The sequence below is a fragment of the Embiotoca jacksoni genome, unplaced genomic scaffold, assembly GCF_022577435.1.
Source record: "Embiotoca jacksoni isolate LCO1_2020_lvr unplaced genomic scaffold, fEmbJac1.0.p SCAF_14, whole genome shotgun sequence".
Lineage (NCBI taxonomy): Eukaryota > Metazoa > Chordata > Actinopteri > Embiotocidae > Embiotoca > Embiotoca jacksoni.
In genome coordinates this window covers 17,086,078-17,111,487 of record NW_027185274.1, presented here as the reverse complement: position 1 = coordinate 17,111,487, position 25,410 = coordinate 17,086,078, and the positions used below count along the sequence as shown (strand labels likewise).

General features: G+C 44.3%; 1 protein-coding gene across 3 annotated transcripts in view; it reads left to right on the top strand.

Annotated features, from left to right (window-relative positions):
- The window catches only part of cadm1b (cell adhesion molecule 1b), a 161,332-nt gene that overhangs the window by 101,927 nt on the left and 33,995 nt on the right, over nt 1–25,410 (top strand). For all 3 annotated transcript variants that reach the window (XM_069148363.1, XM_069148362.1, XM_069148364.1), the window contains exons 2-5: nt 9,782–9,802; nt 15,399–15,545; nt 20,977–21,129; nt 21,973–22,110. In XM_069148363.1, the coding sequence (XP_069004464.1) occupies nt 9,782–9,802; nt 15,399–15,545; nt 20,977–21,129; nt 21,973–22,110 (459 nt within the window). The remainder of the gene's footprint in view (nt 1–9,781; nt 9,803–15,398; nt 15,546–20,976; nt 21,130–21,972; nt 22,111–25,410) is intronic.

The following is a 25,410-nucleotide window of genomic DNA, read 5'->3' as shown; positions in this document are numbered from 1 at the left end:
TAGTCTCCGGGCCTGAAAACTACTGAACTGCCTGAAAGTGCAATACCACTGAGGGCCACCAGGGCTAGGGCGATAAAAATAAACTCTGGCTCCATTTAATAAACATCAACCTCTCATAAAATACAAAGTCAGCAAATGTTTTCCACAAGTCATCGAGGTGTCATGAGATAACTTCCCTCCTTCTGGTCAGTGGTCTGGTCCTTCTGGAAATAATTCCCTCGTTCATTAGATATTAGGCCTAACAGAGATGTGTGTTTGGGCACAGATCACATGCACACGCGTTAAGAAGAGACGAGGTGTTTCGTCCACGCAGCTTATTATAAGACGCACAGATCCATTTTAAAGTCATGTGACCTCTCGTGGTCGTATACATAACGACAATCCAGAGACGCAGTTCAGATGACGTCTGTGTAATGTCTTTTTCGTTGTCAGGGAGCGGCGTGTTGGTTGCAGGAGACTGCTGTTCGCTCAAAGCCTTTCACTGTTGCCACGACAACGAAGTTTGCATTACTTTGAGGAAGTAGTATGTATATAAAGGTTTTCATATACAGCTTGTGTTTGAAAGTCTAAATCCACCCTCATATCATACTGTAAGCTTGTAAAGAGACGTCCTGCTGTAATCTTTGTTGCTGCGGATGTTCACAGACATAATGACAGATTCAGACGTAAACATGTCAAACAAATTATGTTGATTGGTAGGTGCACGGTTTCCTTTCATTACCTCCACGCCGACAAGACGAGGCGGAGGTCACAAGTACTGCTGCCGCGCTGGAGGCTTCCTGGAAGCTGGCCAATCATAGGACAGAGGGCTTTAGGGAGGGAAGGGGGCCTTAAAGGGACAGGAACTAAAACTGCTTGCTCCGTCAGCATAGTATTTTTGTAGTCCGAAAGGTGACGAGTTGTAACAAAAAAGCAGCCATGTGTTTTTTTCGTTTCTCCTCATTCAGAGCGAGACACGGAGAATATCCCACCGAGACAGAGCAGCGACACAGAGAGGGAAAGCCCCGTCCTTTAACTGGGAAAAATTCTCTTATTGCACATTATCCGACAGCATATCATCTATAATCTGATCTGTTCAACTCTTCGTTGGACTGGCGTCATGTTTACAGAGTCTTTATGTTTATCATGGCTGCACAAATCGTTCAGAAATATTGCAGTATGGTTCAGGGACTGCTTTCTTTATTATGTACTTAACAGAAAATGGAAAAACGTTGTATTTTTATGTTTTGCATAAATGATTTAATCCAATTAAATCTGTCAGATTCTGCACTGATGCTGTCTTTCTATATGTATTGACTGGGCACCATCTGCATCGTCAGCATGACTACATAGTGTAAATATAGTTGTACAAAAAAGATCAAATAATTCAAATAGAGGAAAACGTCCGCTTCGTTTTAAACCCATTTCCTTGACGCTGAGGCTGAAATGTAATATTAGGAATCCCTCACCAACAGTTTCACTGCAGAGCAGGAGTTTTTATTCTCCCTCCCAACAGTGGGACGGTGGGATTTAAGAGGTTACGTAGTTCAAACATCAAACACGGTTTGATCATTGGTTTGACATTGATCTGAATGATCTCCTTTCATTCTCAGAGGGTGTTTTCCAGAGTTAGGAAAAAAAAAAAAAATCATAGAAAAGAACCAAGCGCACGAGAAGCACCGCAGTCTGTTCAGGATTAATTACCTGCCGTGTGTATTTTACCCCCAGTCTTCTCTGACAATGGTTTGTTGTAACAGCTGATATGCCTTTTGCAGACTGCGCTCCATTCATTATATGAACTGTATGAAATGGATTTTACATCAGTGTCGGGCTGAATTGTGAGTTTGGAGGCACTGAACATGATGCAGTGAGTGTTCAGTTATTGTAGTGCTCTGGTACGGAGATTGTGGCGCCGCATCATGGATGTTCAGATTTCTGTTCGCTCACTATAACGTTATTTACATTTACTTAAAGCTCAGTCTGTCTCCCTCTTCCAGAAAGAGCTTGTCGACAAACAGCCGCGAACTCCAGATTGACCCTCTTTCTACACTCCCGATGCTGGCAGAGAGATCCCTCTGAAAAAACAGCTGAATCTCTGGGAAAAAAAGGAGGAGGGGGCGGGGGGGGGGGGGGGTATAAGAGATGCATAGCTGGCAAGCATGGAAAGCTTCAAATGATTGATAGCCATTTGTTTTGCCTGCTTAATACAACATAAACTCTGCAGCGATTCATCACCAGAGTGAGGGTTTTCCACGGTGCCGCTGCAAAGCCCACTAAAAATAATTCATTTTCTGCGAGCGACAAGCCAGGCGCTAATGTTAAATATTCATGCGGGGTCCGGTCTAAATGATGTGGCCATTGGCACACAGTTAGAGCACACTCTGTGGGGGAGAGAGAAGGGGGGGGGGGGGGGGCGGTGTCAAGCTGTGAATAAATGAAAGCGGTGAAGCCGTACATTACCCTGCCACTGAGAATTTACTACAGTTGCCATTTTGTCCGGCCACTTCAAACAGGTCTCTTTTATGATCAATACGTTCGGTAAAACATCGACCATATTGCCACGTCGGCAAAAAAAAAAAAAAACAGGCTCGTTTTGTTTGCTCATCCTTTATTCACTGTTTGCGTTTGTTGCCTAATTTGTGCCTCATGAATGCAAACAGGACTTTGTGCTTCTTTCTGCTGTGGTTAGTCCGTGCGTTCGAGGCAATCAAAGCAAAACCAAGTCGACTCTCTTCAAAGACGTCGATGCACTCGGATCGCCTCGTGTCACACGAGATCGATGCAGCTTGTGCCTATGCAGATGTTATGCTTTGATCCGTATTGACCGTCGACATCACTCAGCTGCAATCACTTCAACACGCGCGGCGCGACGACACGGAGATGTTGTCATGGTTGCACAGAAATTGTTCTGAGCCAGTATAGGTCATCTTCTGCCATGATATCAGTAAGCACAGTGGAGGGGAAAAGGGCAAAAATATAATAGAAGTTACAGCGCCGAGTATCCATTCAGAGGAACTCAAATAGGGAGCATAATGTCCTCTGTGCATCATTTGGGATGGAATAGAAAATACTAAATGGCTTCATATTGACAGAAACACTCTACCAGTATTCATTTTTATCACACACATGCTCACATTAACTAACTAACACACACACACACACACACACCCGTCTTCCTGCAGTTTCTGACTAATGAGGCCTGGGGCTGGAGATGGTTCCATCAAGGAACTTCTCTCTCTCTCTCTCTCTCAAACACGCACCTGATTGATAGCGGTGATTTGACTGAGAAAAAGGGAAATGGGAAATTGAAAAATGGTGGAAGAAGATTGGAAACAACGTGCTGATTATAAACTCCGCCAGGAAACAAAAGGCCTTCCCTCGGCCTTTTCTCTTAGCTGCGAGGCAGCAGGTGTGTGTCTGACAGGTGCCTGATTGAGGCGCACAAAAGACATTACAACCGCAAACAAATGGACGTGTTTAGCGTCCCCGGATGCAGTTAGCTTTTTTCGGTGGCTGATAGAAGTGATTATGAGCGCAGTGAACGGTGGCAAAGCCGGAGGACGGCGCACAGGTGTTTTTAGGGGGGGGAGCGGCAATGGAAAAGCAGCCGTGTTATTGTTGTGATGATAATAATCCATCTATACAATTAATGGTATGTCACCGCCAAGGTCATCAGCCGCGGGGGATGTATTTAATATGTCTCATATTGTAATAATAGACGCACGCACGGGAGGTGTGAGACCACACAGATTTATCATCATGAAAAGAAAAAAAAAAAAAGGAGTGTGAATGTAAAAACTGAGAACAACAGTCACCGCGCTCCAAATTCACTGATTTACAAAATAACCTCAATTACCTCGATGCCATCGCCATTTATTTTGGTCCTTTTATGTTTATGTTTTCATGTTTCAGGATAGAAAAAAAAAAGAAAAAAAAAAAGTACTTTTATAACAGTGGCATAAATTAGTGTGTGTGTGGGTTGGGGGGGGGGGGGGGGGGGGAGAGAAGGCCTTTGTGCATTCCATAAATGAGGGAGCGTCTTGGCAGCGGCCCCGGCGGTGTAATATTCTCTGAGAGCTTCCAGACAGTGAGTGGTGGTGCAGCAGCTGTCTCTTGACCCTCCTGCCGGACCCCCCCACTTACCCCCTCTGACCACCTCCTTTCCACTGAGCAGGCTGTGGCGATGACAAGCCTGTCAGGCGCTTCTCGTAATGTCCTAATTACCCCCTCGCACACACGGACGACGTACACACAGTCCTAGTGAGTAAGCAGGTACGTCGGCAGACAGGCCGCAGCGTGCGCACACACACACTTCTGGAAGCTCAGGTGAATTTTTCTCCTGCCAGGAGCCCACGCTTCCCAGGTGAGCAAAGATTTCCTCCCTCAGGACTCTCGTCGGGGGGCGGGGGCTTTGATTCAGGGCGGAATCACAGCAGCGGTTTCTCTCCTGCGGAAACACACGGGGCGCTTGAAACACCGAAAAAAAAAAAAAGAAGAAAAAAAAAAGATGTTTCCGCAGTGCCGGCTGCCTCTGAAGAGAACAACGCACACAGAAAGAACAACAAAAAAAAGTTGCAGCGTCACTTGAAATAGACGACGAGGAATGAAACGTGACGCGTCACTTTGCCAGAGGTTGAGCTTTGCCTCGGCTCTAAACTCGTCCCCGCTTGCTTGGTTTCCGGGTGCAGGACGGCCCGCTGCCGCCGCACTTACTGTAAGAACATATTCAGTCAACCAGTCGTGTTACCGTAACAGAGTGGATCACTGTGCCCGCTTGGAAAAAGGAAATCATTGTACTTCCTAGGGAAAGCAGTTGCTTGATGATTTACAGACCTCGGTAGTTACTGCATTTGTTACGATCAGCGTGACTTAACGGCGTGTTTCTGTAACGCTCGTCCCGCCTCGCGTCATCTTGATTCGAGACGTCCTGCTACGCAGAATCTTTGTTTTGTTGTTAACGTAGCTTTTCACAGACGCGCCACTGAAATCTGAAGCTAACTTTTTCATAAATGACGCTTTTGATTGTGTCACAGGGAGCCGATCGTGTAAGGCTGACTTCCTGGCAACTACGGGCAGATACGTGTTAGCGCTTTCACCTTTTTTTTTTATTTTTTCTTGACACGACTGTGAGAGATGAACGCCGCCTGAGCTGTAAAGACTCGTCAACAAAGATGCTGGTCTTTGAAAGGTTTTTTTTTTTTGCCTCAGAGATATTTTCACGTGTATTATGAATGACAGGTTTTGGTTTTAAAAAGGTATTTCTGATGCTGTCATAATTTTAGCCTGTTATTCACTCATCTTTTGTTATTTATGTGATTGTAGATGCCCCCAGCACTTCACTAAAAGGGCACGGGGCACCAAATTACCAAATTCAATATATCTGCTTTTTATCTGAAGGATTACCCCTTAATATCCCAACGTAAAAACTCTCCTCACTCACACGCACGCGCACACACACACACACACACACACACACACACACACACTCTCAAGCCATCGACTGGACATTTACAAAGCATATCCCATTAGCAGAGAGCAATTACCCACCTCCGAGGGGATATTTGCAAATTCTTGATTTGTTACGGTTTCTCAAACAGGAATAAGCTTTGCATCTCCTGTAAGCCTACCTGATTATTATGTCTCCATTGACTCAGGGGAGAAGTAATCTGAATATTCCCGCTCGTGTTTACAGGTGAGCGTGTTCTGATATCTCGCCGGCTGCTTGGGTTTTACCTGGCAGCTGATTAAAAGAATAACATTTAATGCCATTATTTTAAAAACAAGCTGAATTTATTTTTTGCTGTTATATAAGGAGAACAAGAAAATACGCAATCTTTTCCCTGAGCTTTCAGCTGCATCAATGAGTCTTCATTGGTGGATGGAGTTGGCTCACTTTTCATTCACGTTCATCTTTCCGCACCAGGGCTCAGAAGCTGTAATGATTTAATCCAATTCTCATCTGATGGATTTAAAATAATTCCAGCTCAAGGTTTGCTCATCAGCCTTTTTTGTTTGGGAGTCAATTGCTATTTTAATTACAGATTGATTACTGGTTACAGTAATTTCTTGATTAATCAATTATTTCTAAGGTTGATTAAACACCTGACACATTGTTCTAAAACCCAAGTTGACTTTTAAGACTTTTTTTTATTTTTAACAACAAACAGACCAAAACTAAAATTATATTCACTTTACTATTAAATGGGTAAGAAATTCAGACTGTATGCATATCATAAAAGCTGAAGGGCTCTTGATATCATTAACTCTCTCTTCTGACTCTTTTCTGAGTGAAAGTAAACTTAACAATAGTAATAATGTTTTATCATTACTCATATGCTAATTATCTATTCATAATCATTTGCTTTCATTTATTTGTTAGCGTTGAGTTTTTTTTTTAGGAATTTAGGCGACTTTCTGTCTGTGTCAAAGGGTATTTTTGGGATCATGGCAATGGGACTCAATCTGGGCTGGTCAACGTGTCAATTTGTGTAACATGAAGAGGTCAGAGGCCAAAGGTCAGAGGCCCACTTTGTCATTTTGAAACAATGTTCTTCTCTACAAGGTTGATCTGTTTACTGAAAAGACTTGTGCGTTGATGATCTTCTGTATATGGTGATGAAAGGATGACAACATGAAACTATGTGTAACTGACCAATGCAAAGGGAAGTTCTGGTGACTGTATATAATCCACTGTATCACTTTGAGTTGGTTGTAGAAACCTCTCCATTTTTCCTAATTAACATAATATTACTATAAAAAAAATGTTTAGATGGACTGCCAGAAAACTAATAAGAAGGAGTGACTTTAGTGAATGACATTGACTTTGTATTTCATGAGACAAGTTGAATAGGAGCTAAACCCTAGTGGGCCGCGTTGGTATTGCACTTTTAAGCACTTCCGCATTGGCCTCACTTGTCAGGCCCGGAAACTACGTCCACTTTTATATACAGTCTATGACTTGGACCTGCTTTATGTTCGAAAAAATAAAAATAAAAAAATCTGAATTTATACAACATGGGATCTTTAACCATAAGGCTATGAGAAGAGAAGAGAATATCTGTAGGACATGAGCATAAGGAGTTGGACACACTTTGGTCTATTTTTTTTTTTTTTTGAGGAGAGCTGAAACTTTTTGATGGGGTTCTTTTGTGCAAACCCTGACCTCAAATACTGCCGGTGTTTACTTAGTCCACTCGGCGGGAGATCGTGTCTTCATCCGATTTCCTTCGAGAGAGAAAAGTTTGAAGCCCACCTGTGATCCTCCTAGTTAAATGAAAACACAGTGGGCTATCCACGGTAAGGCAGCATTTCCAAACACGCACACGCGCACACAGTCACAGAGGGAACCAACGTGGGTGTCTCTATAGGGAACTACACAGACATCCGCCAGCCGACTCTGTCGCATCCTCTTATGCACCGCGATCACACACTAGGTTGACATGCAACACACTGCAGATCAGGAGCATAAATAAGCAAGGGAATGTTTTACCTGAAAGGAAGAACATTAATTCAAAGGCGTCGCGCTAGTACTGAGAAGAAATGATGCCTCATTAGCGTTACCCCACTGCTTTTACTGAGCAGTAGCGAACGAGGGAGACAAAGGGAGTGAAAGAGAAGGCTATGTGCCACTCTTAGCACACAGACTTTTCTCGTCTCCAGAGATCTTTAGTTTGCCTCATTGACTAAAATAAGAAGTAATGCACATTATAAGGGATCGACTGGGGTGGCGATGTGTGGAATACCAGCGCACTTCGAGCCTCGCTTCTTATAGAAAACATGACGCTGTGCAGGAATATGCCCTTTTTCATGTTGCTCACAAAGGAGCCTGTCTGCGGCAGAAAAACATGGCGTCATTGCAGGTGGAGAGCGTGAAAATGTTCCTCTGAACACGAGAGCGGAACAGGAGGCAGAGATTCGGATGACAAGCAGAAGAGGTGAAGAGACAAGGACGCGCTTTATTCGGGAAGGACGGTTCACCCGCCCGCTTTCTCCTCCAGCGTGATTGACAGATTGATGTAACCGGTGCACCGGCGCCAACGCCGTCGCATGTACCCCCCCCCTCCCCCCAGGAAATCTGTCCATCAGCAGTGTCTAAGCAGAGCGACAGCCATGACATCTAATCACAGGCGAGCTGGCACCTCATAACTTCTACCTAACGTGCTGCAGGTACAGAGGAGACGAGGGGGAAACACAGGCATGACGCCGCCATCACGACGCTATTTATAGCCTCCTTTCAGAGGCCACCGGCAGGAAGTGGATCACACTGAAGGGTTAGGAAAGGTGTCACCACACTATATCACAGGCCTCGGTGTGCACATATAGGTCCCTGTTGACAAGATTAAACACGGAGATGCCCCGGTATCAGGGTGACATATTTCTGGGTTACACTCCCCCGGCAGGGCAACATAAAACGAGGGCAGACATACCACACACACACATGATGATAATGACTCATTTACATAATGTTGCTACAAACATTATAATTACCTGGCAATTAAAGCAGCTCAAAATGCCTCATTATGGGGTGTCCTGAGGGCTGGTTGGACTGGGACACACACAGAGTCCTATCAACCTCTATCACTCGCCAGAAGCCTCATTATGTCGAATTATCACCTAATAAAGGCTCCAGTTTTGACTGACACTGCCCGTTTTTTGTTTTTTTTTAAAGAAGCTGGTGAGATATCGCAGGCCGACTTCCGGACACTGTTCAAAATTTGTTTCCCGTCGTTTGCGATTTGTCACTCACACTTTTTGGTTTTTTTTTCGGGGGTGTCCACGGGGAATCGCTGACACGTGGAAAAAAAAAAAAAACACACAAAGGAGGCCTAACAAGGACATGTGTCATACCTTACGCCCTTATTACAGCGGCAATGACAAGCGAGACAAGCAGTCACTTTGACACACGGTACCGCTCGGCCCCGGAGCTCCCACTGCTCGCAGCCGCAGAGTAAAGAAGCCTCGAAAGTCTGTGTGAAATGTCAATATAATAAAAGATGGTATATGCAATATAAAAATGCGGAGGGAAAGGGGAAAAGGGAAGAGGGTGTGTGTGCGCGTGACGGGAGGAGAGGAGGGAGGGGAAATGGGGGGGGGGGGGGGGGGGGGGGGGGGAGGTTGTTTATGAATAGCAGACAATGAATGATGGAAGCTCTCCCGTGGGTGCAGGCCCTGAGCAGCGCTGCAGGGACTCGGGAACATTGCCAGTCTCCCATGCCCCCGCGAGATGCCAGTTTGGGGTGGGCACCGTTCCGAACGGGTGCTCGCTCATCTCCAGGATACACGGCGGCCCCCAGGGGAGCGTCTCCAGGCAGTGGCTGCTCCAGCGGGGCTGGCTGGAATCTCAATCAGGGACAGGAGGGGGGAGGGGGGGAGGAGGAGGGCGGGGGGTGGCAGGAGTGTCCAGATCTTCCTCTGTTCCTCCGTATCAAGTGTAACACTCACGAAAAAAAAAAAAGAAAAAAAAAAAAGGGATGAAGGGAGAAAAAGTGGCTCATTATGTCGGGACGTCGCACACCTGTGGGAACCCAGACTGACTGGATTGTCAAAATTACTCATTATGATGGTTTTTTTTTGTATTCGTTTTAATTGGGGGAGAATTAAACAAATAGTATGTTGGGGCTTGAATTTGATGAATTGCAACAGGAATTAGAAATTATGAATACGTTTTTGTGTGGAATATGGCGCTCTGCTTGCATCCTGTCTGCTCACAACCTGTCTTGTTTTTTTCCTTCCTCTTCTCCTCCTCCTCCTCCTCCTCCTCCTCCTCATCTTCTGCTCCTCACCTCCGCCGGCGCTGCAACAGGAGCTGCTGAAGCCGTGACAGGTACTTTTCTTTTTTACGACCTGCTGTTCATTTTGGGAGTGCTGGCTTCGGTCTGTGTCTGTTGATTGGCTGTCCCGTCGCAGTCTGCTCATCTGTGCATATTTACATGAATGGCTGGTTTCTCTTCAGGATGGAGGAGATCCACGTGCGCTCGCAGCCCCGACCGAAATCTGTAATTCTGAAACCAACATTTCGCCACATGTAATAGCACATTTACAGGTTCTGTTCAATCTAGTTCCCTTCCTCTTCAGTTTGTCTGTAGTTTTGTACTCCAAACAAAACTTTGTTTTGCCTTTCGAAAACCAGAAACACCAACTAAAGAGTAAGAAATGTCTCCTCTGCAAGCAGCAAATAAAGCTCTACTTCTCAGGCCAGGGATTATACCATTAGCTAGTTGGATTATTTTATATAGTTTACAGGAACAGCCACTGATGCTACTGTTTCAGAGGGTAGATGACGTCAGCGGTCTTATCATTCGATTTGTGAATCCAAACACTTCAAATTTGATCAAAACTCTTTTACGAGGGAGACCTGGTCGAGTCAGCATCCGGACAAACTGCAGCATAATGTACAAAATATACCAGCAAAACCGCTTTATTGACCTCCACGTGCAACTTCATGCCGCAGTCTACGCAGTCTTTGCGATGCCCCAAAATTCAGAAATGGATACAAGTGATACAAGTTGGTCCTCATCCTAAAAGCCTTTTTTTTCCTGCAGCACCAGGGACAACACAATTGTTACGTTTACACGGACAGTTGTCTTTTTTTGTATTTTTTTTTTGTATCGCCTTAACGTCCATATTGTTGCAAATAAGCACTAACAAAAAGCTGATCTTCAGTCAATAGTATTTGACCATTATTGTATGATCAGAATAGTGTTATGAACCTACGCAGACACGCAGCAGCAGAACGTTTAAAGCAGGAGTCTCCAACCTTTTTCCCCTCCGAGTTCTGTCATTTCAGAACAACTCCTGCCTCGACACGTTTTACTCCTTTATAATAAAAGTTCATCGCATACTGTCTTCTGTACGTGATAAATTCCAGGCTCAAAACTTGGTACTTTTCTCAATGTAGTAAAAGCATTAATAAAGTTGTCAGCAAACAAAATGCTTTTCTGGAGAGAAAATGAACATCATTCAGGGGGAGTTTTTACAACCTAACTAATGGCTTAAAACCGATCTATAAAGCAATTACTAAAGCTACAATATGTAAACCCTTTACAAAGTGGTATCCAATCACTCACCACAGTATAATAATCATTTCAATTATAACAGAACAGCCCACTTGTAAAATTTCCATTGGTGAATGATGTTTTCTCGGCTTGCTGTGTTGCAGCATCATTATACAAACTGAGCACACCAAGTCTCTGAGAACTCTTACAATAAGAAAATAGATGGTCAAATTAGTGGCTATGATTTTTTTTTTTTTTTTTTAACCTTCCCATGAAAAAGAGTCTCGGCAAAAATTGGCACGGCGCTAATTACACCCCGAGACAGAAGCCGTCTCACTCGTGAACATTTCATCATGGGGACGGGGATTTTAATGACTGAGAGGGATAAAGGCAGCATCAGAGACGAACGGGCAGAAACTTTTATTGTTAATGACCGTCTATAGTCCTGGTTGTTTCTTGAAAGGACACGACAGCGGTGACTCAAGGGAGAGGAATCGGAGGCTGGCTGTCCTGCTTTTCGCTGCCCCTTTCATGTCTTTTGATGTGAAAACAAGAGAGAAAAGTTCAAAGCCAGCGCCAACTTCATTCAAAAGGTGCCCGTCGCCGAACTTCTGATGGAGGAGCCGCTCCGCTAATATTTCCTGATTTCGTCAACTTTTGCAAAGAATTGGTCGGGTGGGGGGGGGATGCGGGAGGGGGCGGGGGGTCCACATTTTCTAACACGGCTGATGAGCTGAGCCTCCGTTGCCAGACACTTCAGGCCAGATTGTACATCCCCCAAAAGTCGGCGAGCGCGCCGACTTTTGAAGGTCTGTATTTCGCTCTGACTGTTTCATTCAGTATGTTGTGATGCAGGAACAGGAGGGTAGCCATGTGTGGAGATACAGGCACTTTACTCTCCCAGACAGCTGCTGGAATGAGTGTGAATTTATCAGCCAGTCATCTGTGCCATGCCTCTGCCCCCCCCGCCCCCAAATCCCCGCCCTCCCACCACCCAGAATTAATGACTGCCTCTCCTCATTTGCACCCAATCATGACCAGGATGCCGAGGCAATTGAAAATGTTTACTTCAATTGTGAAAACCCTCCATGTTCCACAAAGTGGCCTGTTTTCACTTTGATGGGATTGCTAATCACAGCCACGTTATTTATGTGTGTTTTGAATTGGAGATGAGCCTAGGCTAGGATATTGGAGGGGGACCAACCTTGCTTGGGGCTGCTAAACCTTATGGAGAATTTATCTTTGGCGTTCCCTTTTTCTCAGTCCAACAGATTGGGAGCAGAATAACCTTGCTTTGAGGCTGCTCTATGTTACTGTTTTGTCTGCCAAGTATATTACTTTTACAGCGATTAAATAAAATAGACATCAAAACACGCCACATTGCTTTCACCTCATCTTCTGCAGCGATTAGTACATGTACAAAGGAGCTCCACTTGACATCATTTCACTCTTACACATCGCAGCTTGAGACGTGTAGATTATTTTTGATTTGATGCTCAGATTTATTTATTTTCAATTTTCTAAATGGCAGACAACTCGTGTAGCTAAAAGTGACTGAAGGCTCATTTCACTTACTCCTTCATTCATTCGGTCGTTTCCAACACATCGCTCCGTGTCACTAATGGAGCATGAGCAAATTGCAAAGCTCAGTTAATATTACATGTCTTTAAAATATATTATGAAGGTGTAATTTAGGCTTTTTTGTGGATTAATAACTCCCTGAAAAAGCAGACAAGAAGAGGAAACTGATTTTAAATTAGTGTGGCTCATTAGAACTAACCAAGTGTCAAACCACCGTGACCCGCTGCTTTGTGAACTGTTGTTTCAAAGCCTCCAATCTGGCATTTCGGCCGTCACAGTTTTTTTTTTTTTTTTTTTTTTGCCAAAAGAGACCACATCTGGACGAGCTACGCCAGCGTCTCCCGCGCATGGACTTTACTTGGGCGACCTAATTCAGCATATTTATGAGAGAACAACGATATCATTGCAATGGATTTACAAGTGGACAAGCTCCCCTTCCTCTTGTCCACCTGTGTCTGCTCCGCACCGTGTCCGTGACCGAGCCCCGCCCTTCGTTAAACACGCAGAGATCAGAGGAAACAAACGAGCGAGACCTGCAACTGCAAAACGCAGCAGAGATTCTCACACTGCGCTGGAAAGACTCAGGTGCTCATAAATGAGGCAAATAACATAAATACAATATTTTTGGGGGAAAGGGGCGGGGTTCCAATCAAAGGGAAAATATGATTTCAACTCAGGTAAAATATTAGCCGATATGAAAACATTTCCTTTACAGAACAATAATGCAGAAAAAAGATATTTGGGGTAAATTCGAAATTGCTGCAAAATTTTATAATTCAGAAATTCCCGGGGGAGTTCAGCGTTTCAGCTCACAAATGTGAAAATAAACTGTAAAACATCTGGCCTCTACTACATATACTACTACTTTGTCAAAAGTGTAAAACGTGTGAGAATAATGTATGCTGATACAGGGCTGACAACCCCCGACACTCGACAGAGTGCAACGACAAACACAAACATTATAATTAGCGCGCATCTCAAGTCGGCGTGAGAAGCTACTTTCTGTTGAAAGTTTCTGGGAACACTGCGTATGATGATTTAGATAGATAGATAGATAGATAGATAGATAGATAGATAGATAGATAGTTACTTTATTAATCCCCAAGGGGAAATTCTTTCGCTACAGCAGCATTTATAGATACAGGAAAGACAGAAAATAACAGTAAAAACTATTAAATATAAAAATGCACAGTATATACAATAAAATAGAATAAAATAAAATAATTAAATTAAAACTAACTAAACAATAGTGCAAAGTTTTTTCTTTTTTTTTTTTAAATATTTAAACAACCAAGAAAAACAGACAACAGACAACGGTGTTATTGTTGTGTGATGGATTTTGCCAGAGGTGAGTTACTGTACAGTCTTACTGCAGTGGGCAGGAATGATCTCCTTTAACTAGCCAACTTAACTGTAGTCAAAATGCCGGGCCATTAATTCCCCGTGAAAAACAACATGTATACCTGCAAATATAAGCAGAGGTGGATCGTCTTCAATTTGGGTCATGTCTGCGAACAATATTTTAACACAAGGAAATTAGTAAACAAAAAGGCCATTAAAACCTACCGTGGGTTCACTACGACGCTTCAGTTGGCTGCATTGTGTACTTTTTGGACATAATCTGTTTTTACCTTCCTTTTGTCGTGAACCTGAGCCGCGGCAGCAGAGTGGAATGAAATGGGTAGTTCATTGCATCAGACAGGTCTGAGGAGCTTTTCTCCACAGGAGGTTAATTTCTTATTGCTTGCCGCATTCACAGAGTTCATTTTGAATCATGTTAGTTTGGCTGTCTATTCCCATTATCGCTATCTGAAAATGCAGGCGTTTTTTTTTTTTGTTTTTTTTTTCTTCTCCCTCTCTCCACTTTGTAAATGTCAGAATGCAATAGAGGTGTCTGACAACTCGGGCATGCAAATGTGCTTTTGATGTTTTCTTGGGGCTGTGGCTGAGAGTGTTGTTCCTCCATTGGTGTGAATCTGACACATTAAAACGTATTCTCTGCTTCGTCTTATGCTTTTTTTCTTTTCTTTTTTTTTTTTTGGTTCCTGCCAGATAAATATAGCACAAGGTGACTTTTGATCCTCTTCCCTCTTTATCTCTGAAGACGGGAGAGGGGAAGCCAGGCTTGTGTGTGTGTGTGTGTGTGTGTGTGTGTGTGTGTGTGTGTGTGTGTGTGTGTGTGTGTGTGTGTGTGTCGGGGTGGGGGGTTCAGTAGAAGGTGTAAGTTACGATGACAAGGTCCAGAGTCTGTCGGTGGCAACAATGCCAGTGTAAAGAGAGAGCGCCTCGGATGACTACAGCACTTTTATTCCTGGATATACCGAACAGAACCACTGAGCACACATTGGTCACATGGCGCCTCAGATGGAGGGCTCTGATAAGGCTTAACCATAAACAGCATCCAGCTCTGCTCGTCTATCTACCCTCCTCCTCCCGCTCATCCTCACCTCCTCCGCCCCACCCATATCTACTACTTGCCACTTTTGTACACTCGGTCTTTGTATCTTTTTCCCTCCTACCCTCTCCCCTCTCTTGCTCTACCTTCGTGGGCAGCAGAGCTTAGAGCCCATCTGGCACTGACTCACAGGGCCCACTCTGCGCCGGGGGAGATCAATAGTGACAAACCTTGCACATGGCTCTTATATTAAAAGGATTAGACATGGCGGCAAACAGACAATCTACACGGCCTAGTCGCGTATCTTTACTCAAAGCATGTGTTGACATGCAGTCCCCGTTGTAAGAAATAGAAATATTTGACAGACTGTAAATATCCAGACAGGAATGCTTTTTCTCCGTTTCTTTAAAAGTGTTTTGGTTTTTTTTGTCTCTGCCCGTGCTGTGCAGTCGAAGGTCAGAACCTGGCAGCTGACAACGTGTCGGTGGTGGAGGGGGAAACGGCCACGATCAGCTGCAGAGTGAAGAACAACGACGACTCCGTCATCCAGCTGCTCAACCCCAACAGGCAGACCATCTACTTCAAAGACGTCAGACGTGAGTGCTGCTTTCTGAGACGCGATGTTCGACGTATCGCGTGAAACCTTTCAGGGAGAAGTCTGGTCCTTTCTACATCAACTCACAGCGACGGGTCTTCGTACGGCTTTGTGTTTCTAAATTACGTCCCTGGGGAGGTTTGGGCACAGAAGCGACTAGTTTAGCGTGAGGGGAAGATACAAGTTTGGGTTAAAAATGATGACCTGGTGCCGTATTGACAAAGATTCTTGGACTCTTCTCAACGGGCTCTTACCTTGGCCTAAAATATTTTAGCGTGGAGTCTTAGCTTAGGAGAGATTTAGGAAACTTCTCAGCGAAACCCTGATCTTGGTGAGGAGGTGTGGTTGACCCCGTTGCTAGGCGACGCATCCTTTTAAATGACTGGCACACAGTGTGCATCTACTTAGGTTCACTCTTGAGGAGACATTTTTAAGATCTTTAAAATTGGTCAGCCCTGTTTTGACGTTTTCCAAAAATGTCTGACCTGCAGTGAATTTATGTTATTTACCTCATTTATGAGCACCCATTGCTTTCCAGCTCATTGTGATTCCCTGCTGCATTTTGCAGGCGTGTTGCATGTCGCTCTCGCGGTTTCTGTCCTCTGACCTCTGTGTGTCTCACTGTGGGCGGAGCTCCACCTCTGCTGCACTGACACGGTGCGCAGCAGCCAGGTGAAGGGAGCGAGGGGAGATTGTCGAGTCGTTGATCGATGGCGTTGATAGCGTAGTTCTCATGGACAGGTCAAAAAAGAAATACATTAAAGAAATGAATCGCCAAATGCACTTGGGTCAATATACCTGGGTCGGTCTGTCAAAGTAAGTCTGTGTGGGGGAAACACTCTCGCGAGCGATTTGCTTTGCGTTTAATAATTTAAACTCAAGTAAAGCTGATCAACAGACTCAACAGAAAATAAATCAGTGAATTTAACTTGCAATCATTTCGTTTTTTCAAGCAAAAGTAAAATGTTTAGATGCTCCTTCAGTACGACGACTTGAAATAATCACAAGCAATTTTCCCTATGTCTATTTTAGAGACCAAGCAATTAATTGGTCGTTTAAGAAAACAGTTGTCAGATTTCAAATAAAAATACTAATGAGCTTAAATTACCTTTTCTTACTAAACAAGCATGTAAACACAGCATCTAAATCCAAAGCAAAGGAGGAAGAGCACGAGTGAAGCTATTGCATAGAAAGGGCTGCTACGACATCCTGTGCGAAGGAGTCTCCGGTTCACGCTCTACAGCGAAGGTATCAGATATCATAACAATATCAGCTGCAGCTTTACGTGCAAACATGGCTCCATCTGTCCTTGACTTTTCTGGCCAAGTCCAAATGCTGCGAGATTAATGAGATAATTCACAGCGTTGCCATAATGGGAATACTTTAGTGTCCTTGTCAATTTTCGATTTTACGATAATCTCTTAGATTAGGATATTGAACATTATGATTATGCATGAGCATATGGGCTACACTTCTACTTTGAACCGAGCTTTTGTTTCAGTGGTTTTTTTTGGTGGTTTTTTTAAACTTGTTTACATCTGGGATCTCAGCCAAGATTCAAGGTGAACAATAAACACTCTTCAGTTCGGTCTATATTGCACCCCAGCTGTTATTTCACAAGTGGAGGTGGCGAGATGAGGGCCCCATTTTGTTTCACGTGAATCGCATCCAGCGAGTTTGAGCACACATCTTTTGTCATATTTGCACAAATCTCCCAAAGCCGCCTGAGCGTATACGTCGGAGAGAAATGGACCGATGGTGTCGCACTCTGCCCCTTAAAAATATATTTATTCAGACAACGAAAGGAGCAGATGGAAAAGCAACAATGAAAACTCATGCTCCTGCATTGGCACGACAATCGATATCAGCTCTGCAGCGTTACGGAAATCTTTTCACGAGGTTGACAACCTTTTCCTCCTTCAGTCTTTATTGAGCTGCTCCATGTGGGCCTGTAAACACATCATTTGTCTCCACTAAGTCAATTCAGTCACTTAAGAACAAACCGTTTCTGTTTATGTACAATTCAAACGCGAATAGACGTCACGCTTTCTGACAGGCGGCCAGAGGTGTTTGTGCATTTGTGTTTGTGGTGACGGGGTCCGGTGAAGCCCATGGCAGCGCTATTGTAGGCTCCGTTCTGCTGGTTCGGTGGGGAGCCCCCCTCGGCCAGTGGCATTGTTGCCTGTCAACGGGGCCGCCGGCACAGTGGCAGATCTTTGTGTACAAGAAAGTGAACAGCAGCGACACAGAGACACACCAGGAGCTACAAGAACAGCAGCTACGAGCAAAGTGGCAGCCGCACATAAAATGAAAACAGCTTTACAGCAACCAGTGAAGGCCGCGTAAACAAATTTCTGCTGCAGCAAATAAAGATGAATTATGTCATAGGTAGGAGCCGAGCGGGCCTTGTTTAGGATGAGGCATTTATTCTGCTAGATATATGCGAAATGACATGCAATTTGGCAGAGTTGTCATCTGAAATGGAAAAAATGGGCCTTTATCAGCGAAGGTGGAGCTCTGTGGATGGTGATGCAATTGAACAGCATTATTTATTCACCGCAACGTTCCTCAGGAGTCGTCTGACTTTGTGCTACAAAGGTTTTAATGTTTAAAGTCACACTGTGCCAAAATATTTTCCTTTCAGCATCAAAACCCCTGCAGGTTTAAAAGTCTCTGAAAAACCTGGTGTCAATTCTTAAAGCAGTTGTAATCATTATTTTCATAATAACAACGTATAAACTGACAATGTGAAAACAATGTGACAATGCGATCAGCCTGAGCTGCGGCTCCCCTTCGACTTCGTGGAGGTTTGTGGAGTTCCAGCTCATTGTTCAGCTGTCTGTCGACAACACCACCGGTTCAGTTTACTTCCGCGGGGCGCTCTCACTGGAGTGTTTGTACAAAGTGGCCAGTCGTTCTTAGTAATGAAAAGCTCAGGAGTTAGCAGAAACCCAGAACGCAGCTAAAATAGAGCGAATTCTGGATTTACACTCCCGAGGTGGTCGACCACGCGGAAATGCGGTTCCACCAACAGTTCGACAACAAGTATGTCACAACAACAGCGGTCTAAAACGCACGGTCACTGCATTTACTTAAAATCCAAAGAACCTTTTACTGCTGATTATGTGAACGCTAAATCAGGCACAAAGAGGTTGTCCTTACTGTCGTAATTAATCATCGTAGGTGTGTTTTTAAAATGAAAATAAACTCATCGGCGTGTCAAAGAAAGAAACAAGAAGTAAGGAATGATTCTCTGCTCGTGTGCAGATTCAGCTGATTGCTGTTCACAATAATAATCTTTCCCATTGTAATCTTTTTATTTTTAATCGTTTGCATGTTTGTGTGTGTAAACTGTGTGTTGTGCATTCTCCTATGTAGGTGCATATTACTACCTCAATAAAGCAGCCCTCAAAACAACAGTAAAATACTGCGACAATAACTTAAGAACAGGTTTTTGCTGTTCAATCCTTTTCCGTTGCCTCAAAACCGCAAAGCACCAGCGATGTTCCTGACCATCCTGACCACACTTATTCTAAGACCGACACATCCTCGGACGATCACATGGGCTCGTAGTACGTTTGCTAGATAAACAATCACAGCTGTGTCGCTCTGAAATTAACAAAGACACTTGCATTATCCTTGGCACTACATTAAAAACACATAAAAACTTCAAATTTACTTCATTTAGATGGCATAGTTGCCTGGCAACATAAATATGACTGTCATCGCAAACAATCTATTTCAAACCCGAGTCCTGACCACGTCGACTCGGCAAGAAAATGCAAGGTCAAAAGTACAGACAGAAACACACTCCGGATGGGCATTTCAAGCAAAACTACTGACATTAATCAAATATAATATAAAAAAAATCAAACAGAGGAAATAAGGAAGAACGATAGTCGCATGTACTAATCGATTTCGTAGATTATAACGACTATTTGAATATTGGAAACTCGTGCCGCATCCCTAAAACATACAGTTGTAATTTGGGGAGGAAATCGTCCGGCTCTTTAGCTGCTCAATGTCAGACTACGTTCACCGACTCGTCGTCAACGTTCGTCTGTGCGACTCGTGAGAGTGAACCGTAACACTCAACAGTTTTACTAATCCATCCATTAACTTTGTCTATTTTAACAAAGATGCTAAAGATTTGTTCCCGTTGTCTTCTTCAATCTAAACATTTTCTGGTTTCATTTTTTTTCCCTCTGACCTTAAACTTTCGACTTTTTGTGTTTTGGGACACTGATTTGATGAAAGTTGAATGTCTTATCTTCTTCCTTCGGGAAACAATGGTTCACTAATTTCTGACATGTTATAGGCCAAATGATTAACTTTGAAAATAATCAGCGGATTAACTGCAAATAATAATTGCTTTGGTAAAAACATGCCCAGTCTAATGAATGGTGAACACTGTGCTGCCGCCGTGCTCTTATGTAAGCAGACAGACAGTTATGAAACAGCCTCGTATGAATCTGCGTCTCACCGAAGGGTTTCCCTCCCTAGCAGGCGCTGCGACTCTTAAAGTGCATCGGTGTCATTGTTTCCGTTTGAGGTGAGACTTTCAAAGAGCTCTGAAATTACTTGGGTGGTGGGGAGGTTTCGTGTTGACACTGCCCCTAGACCTTCGGTAATGATCATGTTGCTAAGTGTAAAGCCTGAAGGGAATAATAAACTCCCCGAGCTTTAAACATGGGGGGGGGGAGGGGGAGGGGGTGTTTCAATACAGTTCGTTAGCTCAACAGATGCAGAGAGGACTTGATAAAGAAGGCAGGTCAGAACATCGAAAGGGCTCCCGATCAAATCAGCCGAAGCTGTTTATGTAAAGGAGGGTTGAGGGCCGAGCCACTTGAAAAGCAGCCGGTAAGAACTTGGGAGAGATAACGAAGCCGAGTTTGATAGCGTTAGAGGAGGATTTAGCCAATCTACGCAGGCATTAGTATACATGTTCCCGGCTACTTTTGGTTCAGCGTGCAAAAGCATCCGAGCCGCTCTACCTCCACACTGATTAATTCATTATGTATGTTTGAATGCCTCTCCCTTTTTCTGGAATATGCGAGTGCGGCGCATCCATCCGTGACCGGCCGCAGCCACGATTTCCACGAGTTGCCGGCTTGTTAGGATTCCTCATGAGCGCTCTCCTCCAGTCGCTCACTTCACACTATCCTGTCTGAGAGCGCCCTGTGGACTGTAAAGCTGCTTTATAAATCAACTTGTGTGACTCCGTTTGAAACTCACTTTATTTTTTTTTACTCAATTAAGGTGAAATCCCTCCGAAGGGGGCGGCGCTCTCCCATTTCCTCCCAGTGTCACCGTCCTCTTCCTCCTCCCCCCCCACACACACACACCCACCCTACTCACCCCCCACCCCGTGTCTCGTGGTCGTGTCCATGCTCTCCGTATCCTCACTCTCCGTCTCGCATGTATCCCCACAGCTCTCAAGGACAGCCGGTTCCAGCTGGTGAACTTCTCTGACAACGAGCTGCGGGTGTCTCTGTCCAATGTGTCACTCTCCGATGAGGGACGCTACGTGTGCCAGCTCTACACAGATCCTCCTCAGGAAGCCTACGCAGACATCACTGTCCTGGGTAGGTGTGAGGACATGTGTGTGTGAACATCACACACACACACACTTTTTATTGTATTTTTGCGCCATTAAAGACAGCGAATATGAATGATGATATCTTTGATCCCGTTATCTTTAGCAACTGAAACAAAAATGTCAGCCAATTAGGCTCTCGCGGTGCTTAACAGCATAACGAAAAGGAGCAGATGCTGAAACTGATGGCCCCGACCGCGCTGTTTTTTTTTTGGCAGCTGTGTTGACTCTGCGAATCCCGGTGAATGTTGACTTGGCTGCTTCGAAACGATTCCCCTATTGAGAGTCAGCTGTGCCACACTTTGATGCTTTGGAGTGAAATTACTCTAGTTAAGCTTTATTATACATGCAGACATCCTGGGGGATTGAAAGGAATTAAAAGCACTTTAAAGTAATTACTCTAGTTGTACAATTGAAACGTAGCTGCAGCAGCTCTGAGCCGAGGGTTGCATTGAAGAGTCCTTAAAATAAGCAACCCCGCTGACTTTTGGCTTTCAAGTAATCAGAGTTCGGCAAGTTGGCTGTGATGACGAACACAAGAGATTAAGAAGAAATGTGCCTTATCCTAGTTTTACACACATGTAACCATAGGTTGTAATCATATATACTTGTGCAAAACTGGCATTTAACCTTTGGCGGAACAAATCTTTAATAATGCACAACAAATTAATGAGTCACGATGACTTCAAATAACCGTCTTTAGGATTTAAGTGGCATCAAGCGGTGAGGTGATTCACATGCTCCTTATTTACTGATGTCATTAAGTGTTGACAAAACTGTGTGTGTGCGTCTGTAAATGTGGGCCTGCTGCTGTCTCTCTGATGCGGGTCAGTCCCGCCGGGCAGCCCCATCATCGACAGCCGCGAGGACGTGGTCAGCGAGGGCAACGAGACGGAGCTCACCTGCACGGCGATGGGCGGCAAGCCGGCCGCCTCCATCAGATGGATGAAAGGGGAGGAGGAGCTGACAGGTCAGTGGAGTAACAGCCTCTACCAGTTTGCTTCACATGCCTGCCCACTGGTCTCCGGGGGACGGGGAGGGTGGGATTGGGTGGGGGTTGGGGCTCCTCCGCAAACAAAATGCAGTTCTACTCCGAAACACTAATGCGTGTTGTACTGATTATGTTGCCCGTGACGTGTATATAGGAGGATAATCCTGCCCGCCATCCACAGCTGAAGGAGGTCAGCGCTGCCTTTCTCTCCTGAACCCCCTCCAGGTCCTCCAATTCAGCAGCTTCACTATGCAATGATCAAACTGTGCACAAGCTGCAATTCGGGCTCGTGTTACATTGCCGATATTCCATAAAACATTTGCCTAACAGGCAATTTTCATACCGCAGTTTTCATTTCAGAGATGCACACTCAGACTTGAAATTCCCTACATATTTACCATCAGTCTTTTGTATTTACTTTAAACCGACCATATGGGGTTGAATACCGTTAAGAGCTCGCGTCCTATTTGCACACAGCGTGTTCATTTCAGTGCCCTCGGCCAGCTACAGGCTGTTGCAGAAAGGCATGTATAAACTGCGCTGGTGAAAAATCCTTTTTACCTCAGTTATGATTAGAGGTCCTCAATTATGTATTGTATACTTATTGCACAGCGAGGTGGGGGGGGGTGGGAGGGGGTATTCATTTTAATCGTCTCGTATTTACACAGAGTGGATGTCTCTGTGCCTGTTGTCAAATGATATATGTATTAGAATGGAGAGGATCCATTTGGCCTGTTGAGAGATGAAATATTTGGACAAGAGTGAATCTGATGCTAAATGTCATCTGTGCCTCCAGTGTTCCCTCCAGGAGTCGAAGTCAATTTCGGTTTATGAGTTGCCAAGTGTCGTGCAGGAGAGACGTGAGGGTGGGGGGGGGGGGGGGGGGGGGGTTAGGATTAGTGAAACGCCGCTGACGTGCTGAGCGGGGCTAAACTACAGTGGCAGCGGATGCATAAAGAGAGCCGGAGAGTCAAGTCCTCCAGATCACTTCTCATTACCAACGCGCTAAACAATTCATTAGCTTGAGATGCACACGTCACGCTGGTTTTAAAGAGCCTCTGTGATCGTGTCTGTCCCGCGTCCATGTGCAGGCAAGATGGTCGTGACGGCGAGAAGGAGACTCGCCGCCCAATTTAAACGCGCTCTCAAATTGGCCGAATTGGTTTCGCAGCCATTTATCACGCTGTCAGGTCGGAGACTGATGGCCTCGCTCGCTCGCTCTGGCCGGCGAGAGACTCCACTCCGCGCACAAGGTGGCGAAACGCTTGTTAGCATAAATGACAGCAATGTTATTTAAATGAAATGCTCAGCTGCTACTGCTGCTAATGTACAGGGAAAGATTCCTTCCATCGGGCAGCTGCATTTCATCATGTGTTTTTAAAATGTGCATGCGATCATCTGAGGCTGCACGCATGAGATTCATTGAATTTTTTTTTTTTTTTTTAAGTTATTAAATTTAGCTTCTTTTTTTTTTTTAAAGTAATTATAAATAATCTCAGTGAAAAAACACTTAAAACTTCATGCTTTTAAATTAAACGATCAAAGCTGCCATTATACATTCAGTTTTGAAAGATGTTGAATTCTTCACTATTTAGCACAAATCATTTGGGGAATCCCATAATAAAAACTTTATTCGGTTTTGAGCCTATCTTTAATTCAAAGAGCTTTAGCATAGTTTTATACTTGACCTCTGGGAATCATATTTGTTGATATATATTCCAAACTTTTGAGTTTTTCATGATTTCCCACCTTCTACCTCGCTGCAACGCAACCTGCTGACACGTGAACAAATTCCATTCACTAAAGATACCATTTATCCATGGGATACAATTAAAAGCTGCATAAAAAAAAAATAACGAAGCAAGTAGTAGGTAGAAACCATCTCATCATATTAGAACAGCCACTTAATCAATTAGCTAATCCTTTGTACAATCGTTATATAAAGCAATAATAACTTTCTGTTTGCAGGAAATCCCCCTGCAGCACAACACTTGCACAGTGTCACTTCAAAGTGTGCAATACAGCCGTCAGCCCAGTAGAGGATAGCGTGTCAGCGTAACGTGTTGTGAGAAGTTCAGGATGGAAGAAGAAGGTCATGTGACAAAGCACAATGCGTGATTAAGTCAGAGCAGGGACGAGGTCGGGGTCGTTGGATTGAAAAAACACAAGACTTCCACCCGGACGCGTTCGAGTCCGTGAGAAAGCAAATAGTCAACGTGGATTTCTTTTGAATGACTAAGTTATGTACATAAAGTTCCGAATTTAACTTCCCTAAGTTACTTATGTAACTTCAACCGAACCGTGTAGTTTCCGTTGACCTTACTATTTCAAAAGTATTTTGATAATAAATAAAATGTTCAAACCTCACGATTCTCAGGCAAGTTCAAGAACAATGAGGAGAGTCATGTTTTTTATGATTTCTAGGCAGATTTATGGACGTTTATTCACGATGACGTCGTCATTTGGACCCCACCACAACCCGCTAACGCCCAACTCACAGTTTGAAAACCTCCGTTCTAATGAAATACATATTATCCCGTATTAATGTAGCGGGTGGAGCGAGTTGAAAATCGATATTATCTTTATTTCCGCCTGCTGTACTGATGGTAATACCGACGCTAGAGCAGGTTACCGTCTGAAGCATGTTGAAACGGCTCGATCGTTGGAGGCCGTGCGGGGAGCTGGCAGGCAGGCGACTCGGGTTGGAGACTGACTGAAGGAAAATGTCACCCTGAGAAGAGGCTATGCATGATTGCACTGGGATTGATCAGTGCGTGGTGCTCACAAGAGCGTTTGATTTGACATCTCGGCTGCAACTCTCAAATCTCCTCTGCATTCAGATTTGAGTCCTTCCGTGACCTGATCCACGGCTGTTTTCCTCATTTGGGTTCGGATGACGCTGATAATTGACAAGTGACGGTTGGCCCGTACATCGGTTACGGCGCCGTCTGTACGAGTCTGATCTTCAAAACATGACTCAGAAGTTTCAAAAGTACTTCAGTTGTTCCTCAAATCAACAAAATTTAGTCAGAAGGATCCCGACGGAAAATGATTTACAGTAGAAGGGAAATTAAGGAGGTTGTTTTTTTTTCATGACACTGCAGAAACGAGGGCGAGCTGTTCCGTTCTCCCGACCTTGAAACGTGTTTCGCTCGTCCCTTTGGTATTCTGCACACCGCAGAGGTCAAAGTGAGAAGCGACGTCATGGGACTTTCATGCAGATGCGGTAGTACAGGCTGATAATTTGGTAGAAATGATCTCTTTGACATTGCATAAAGG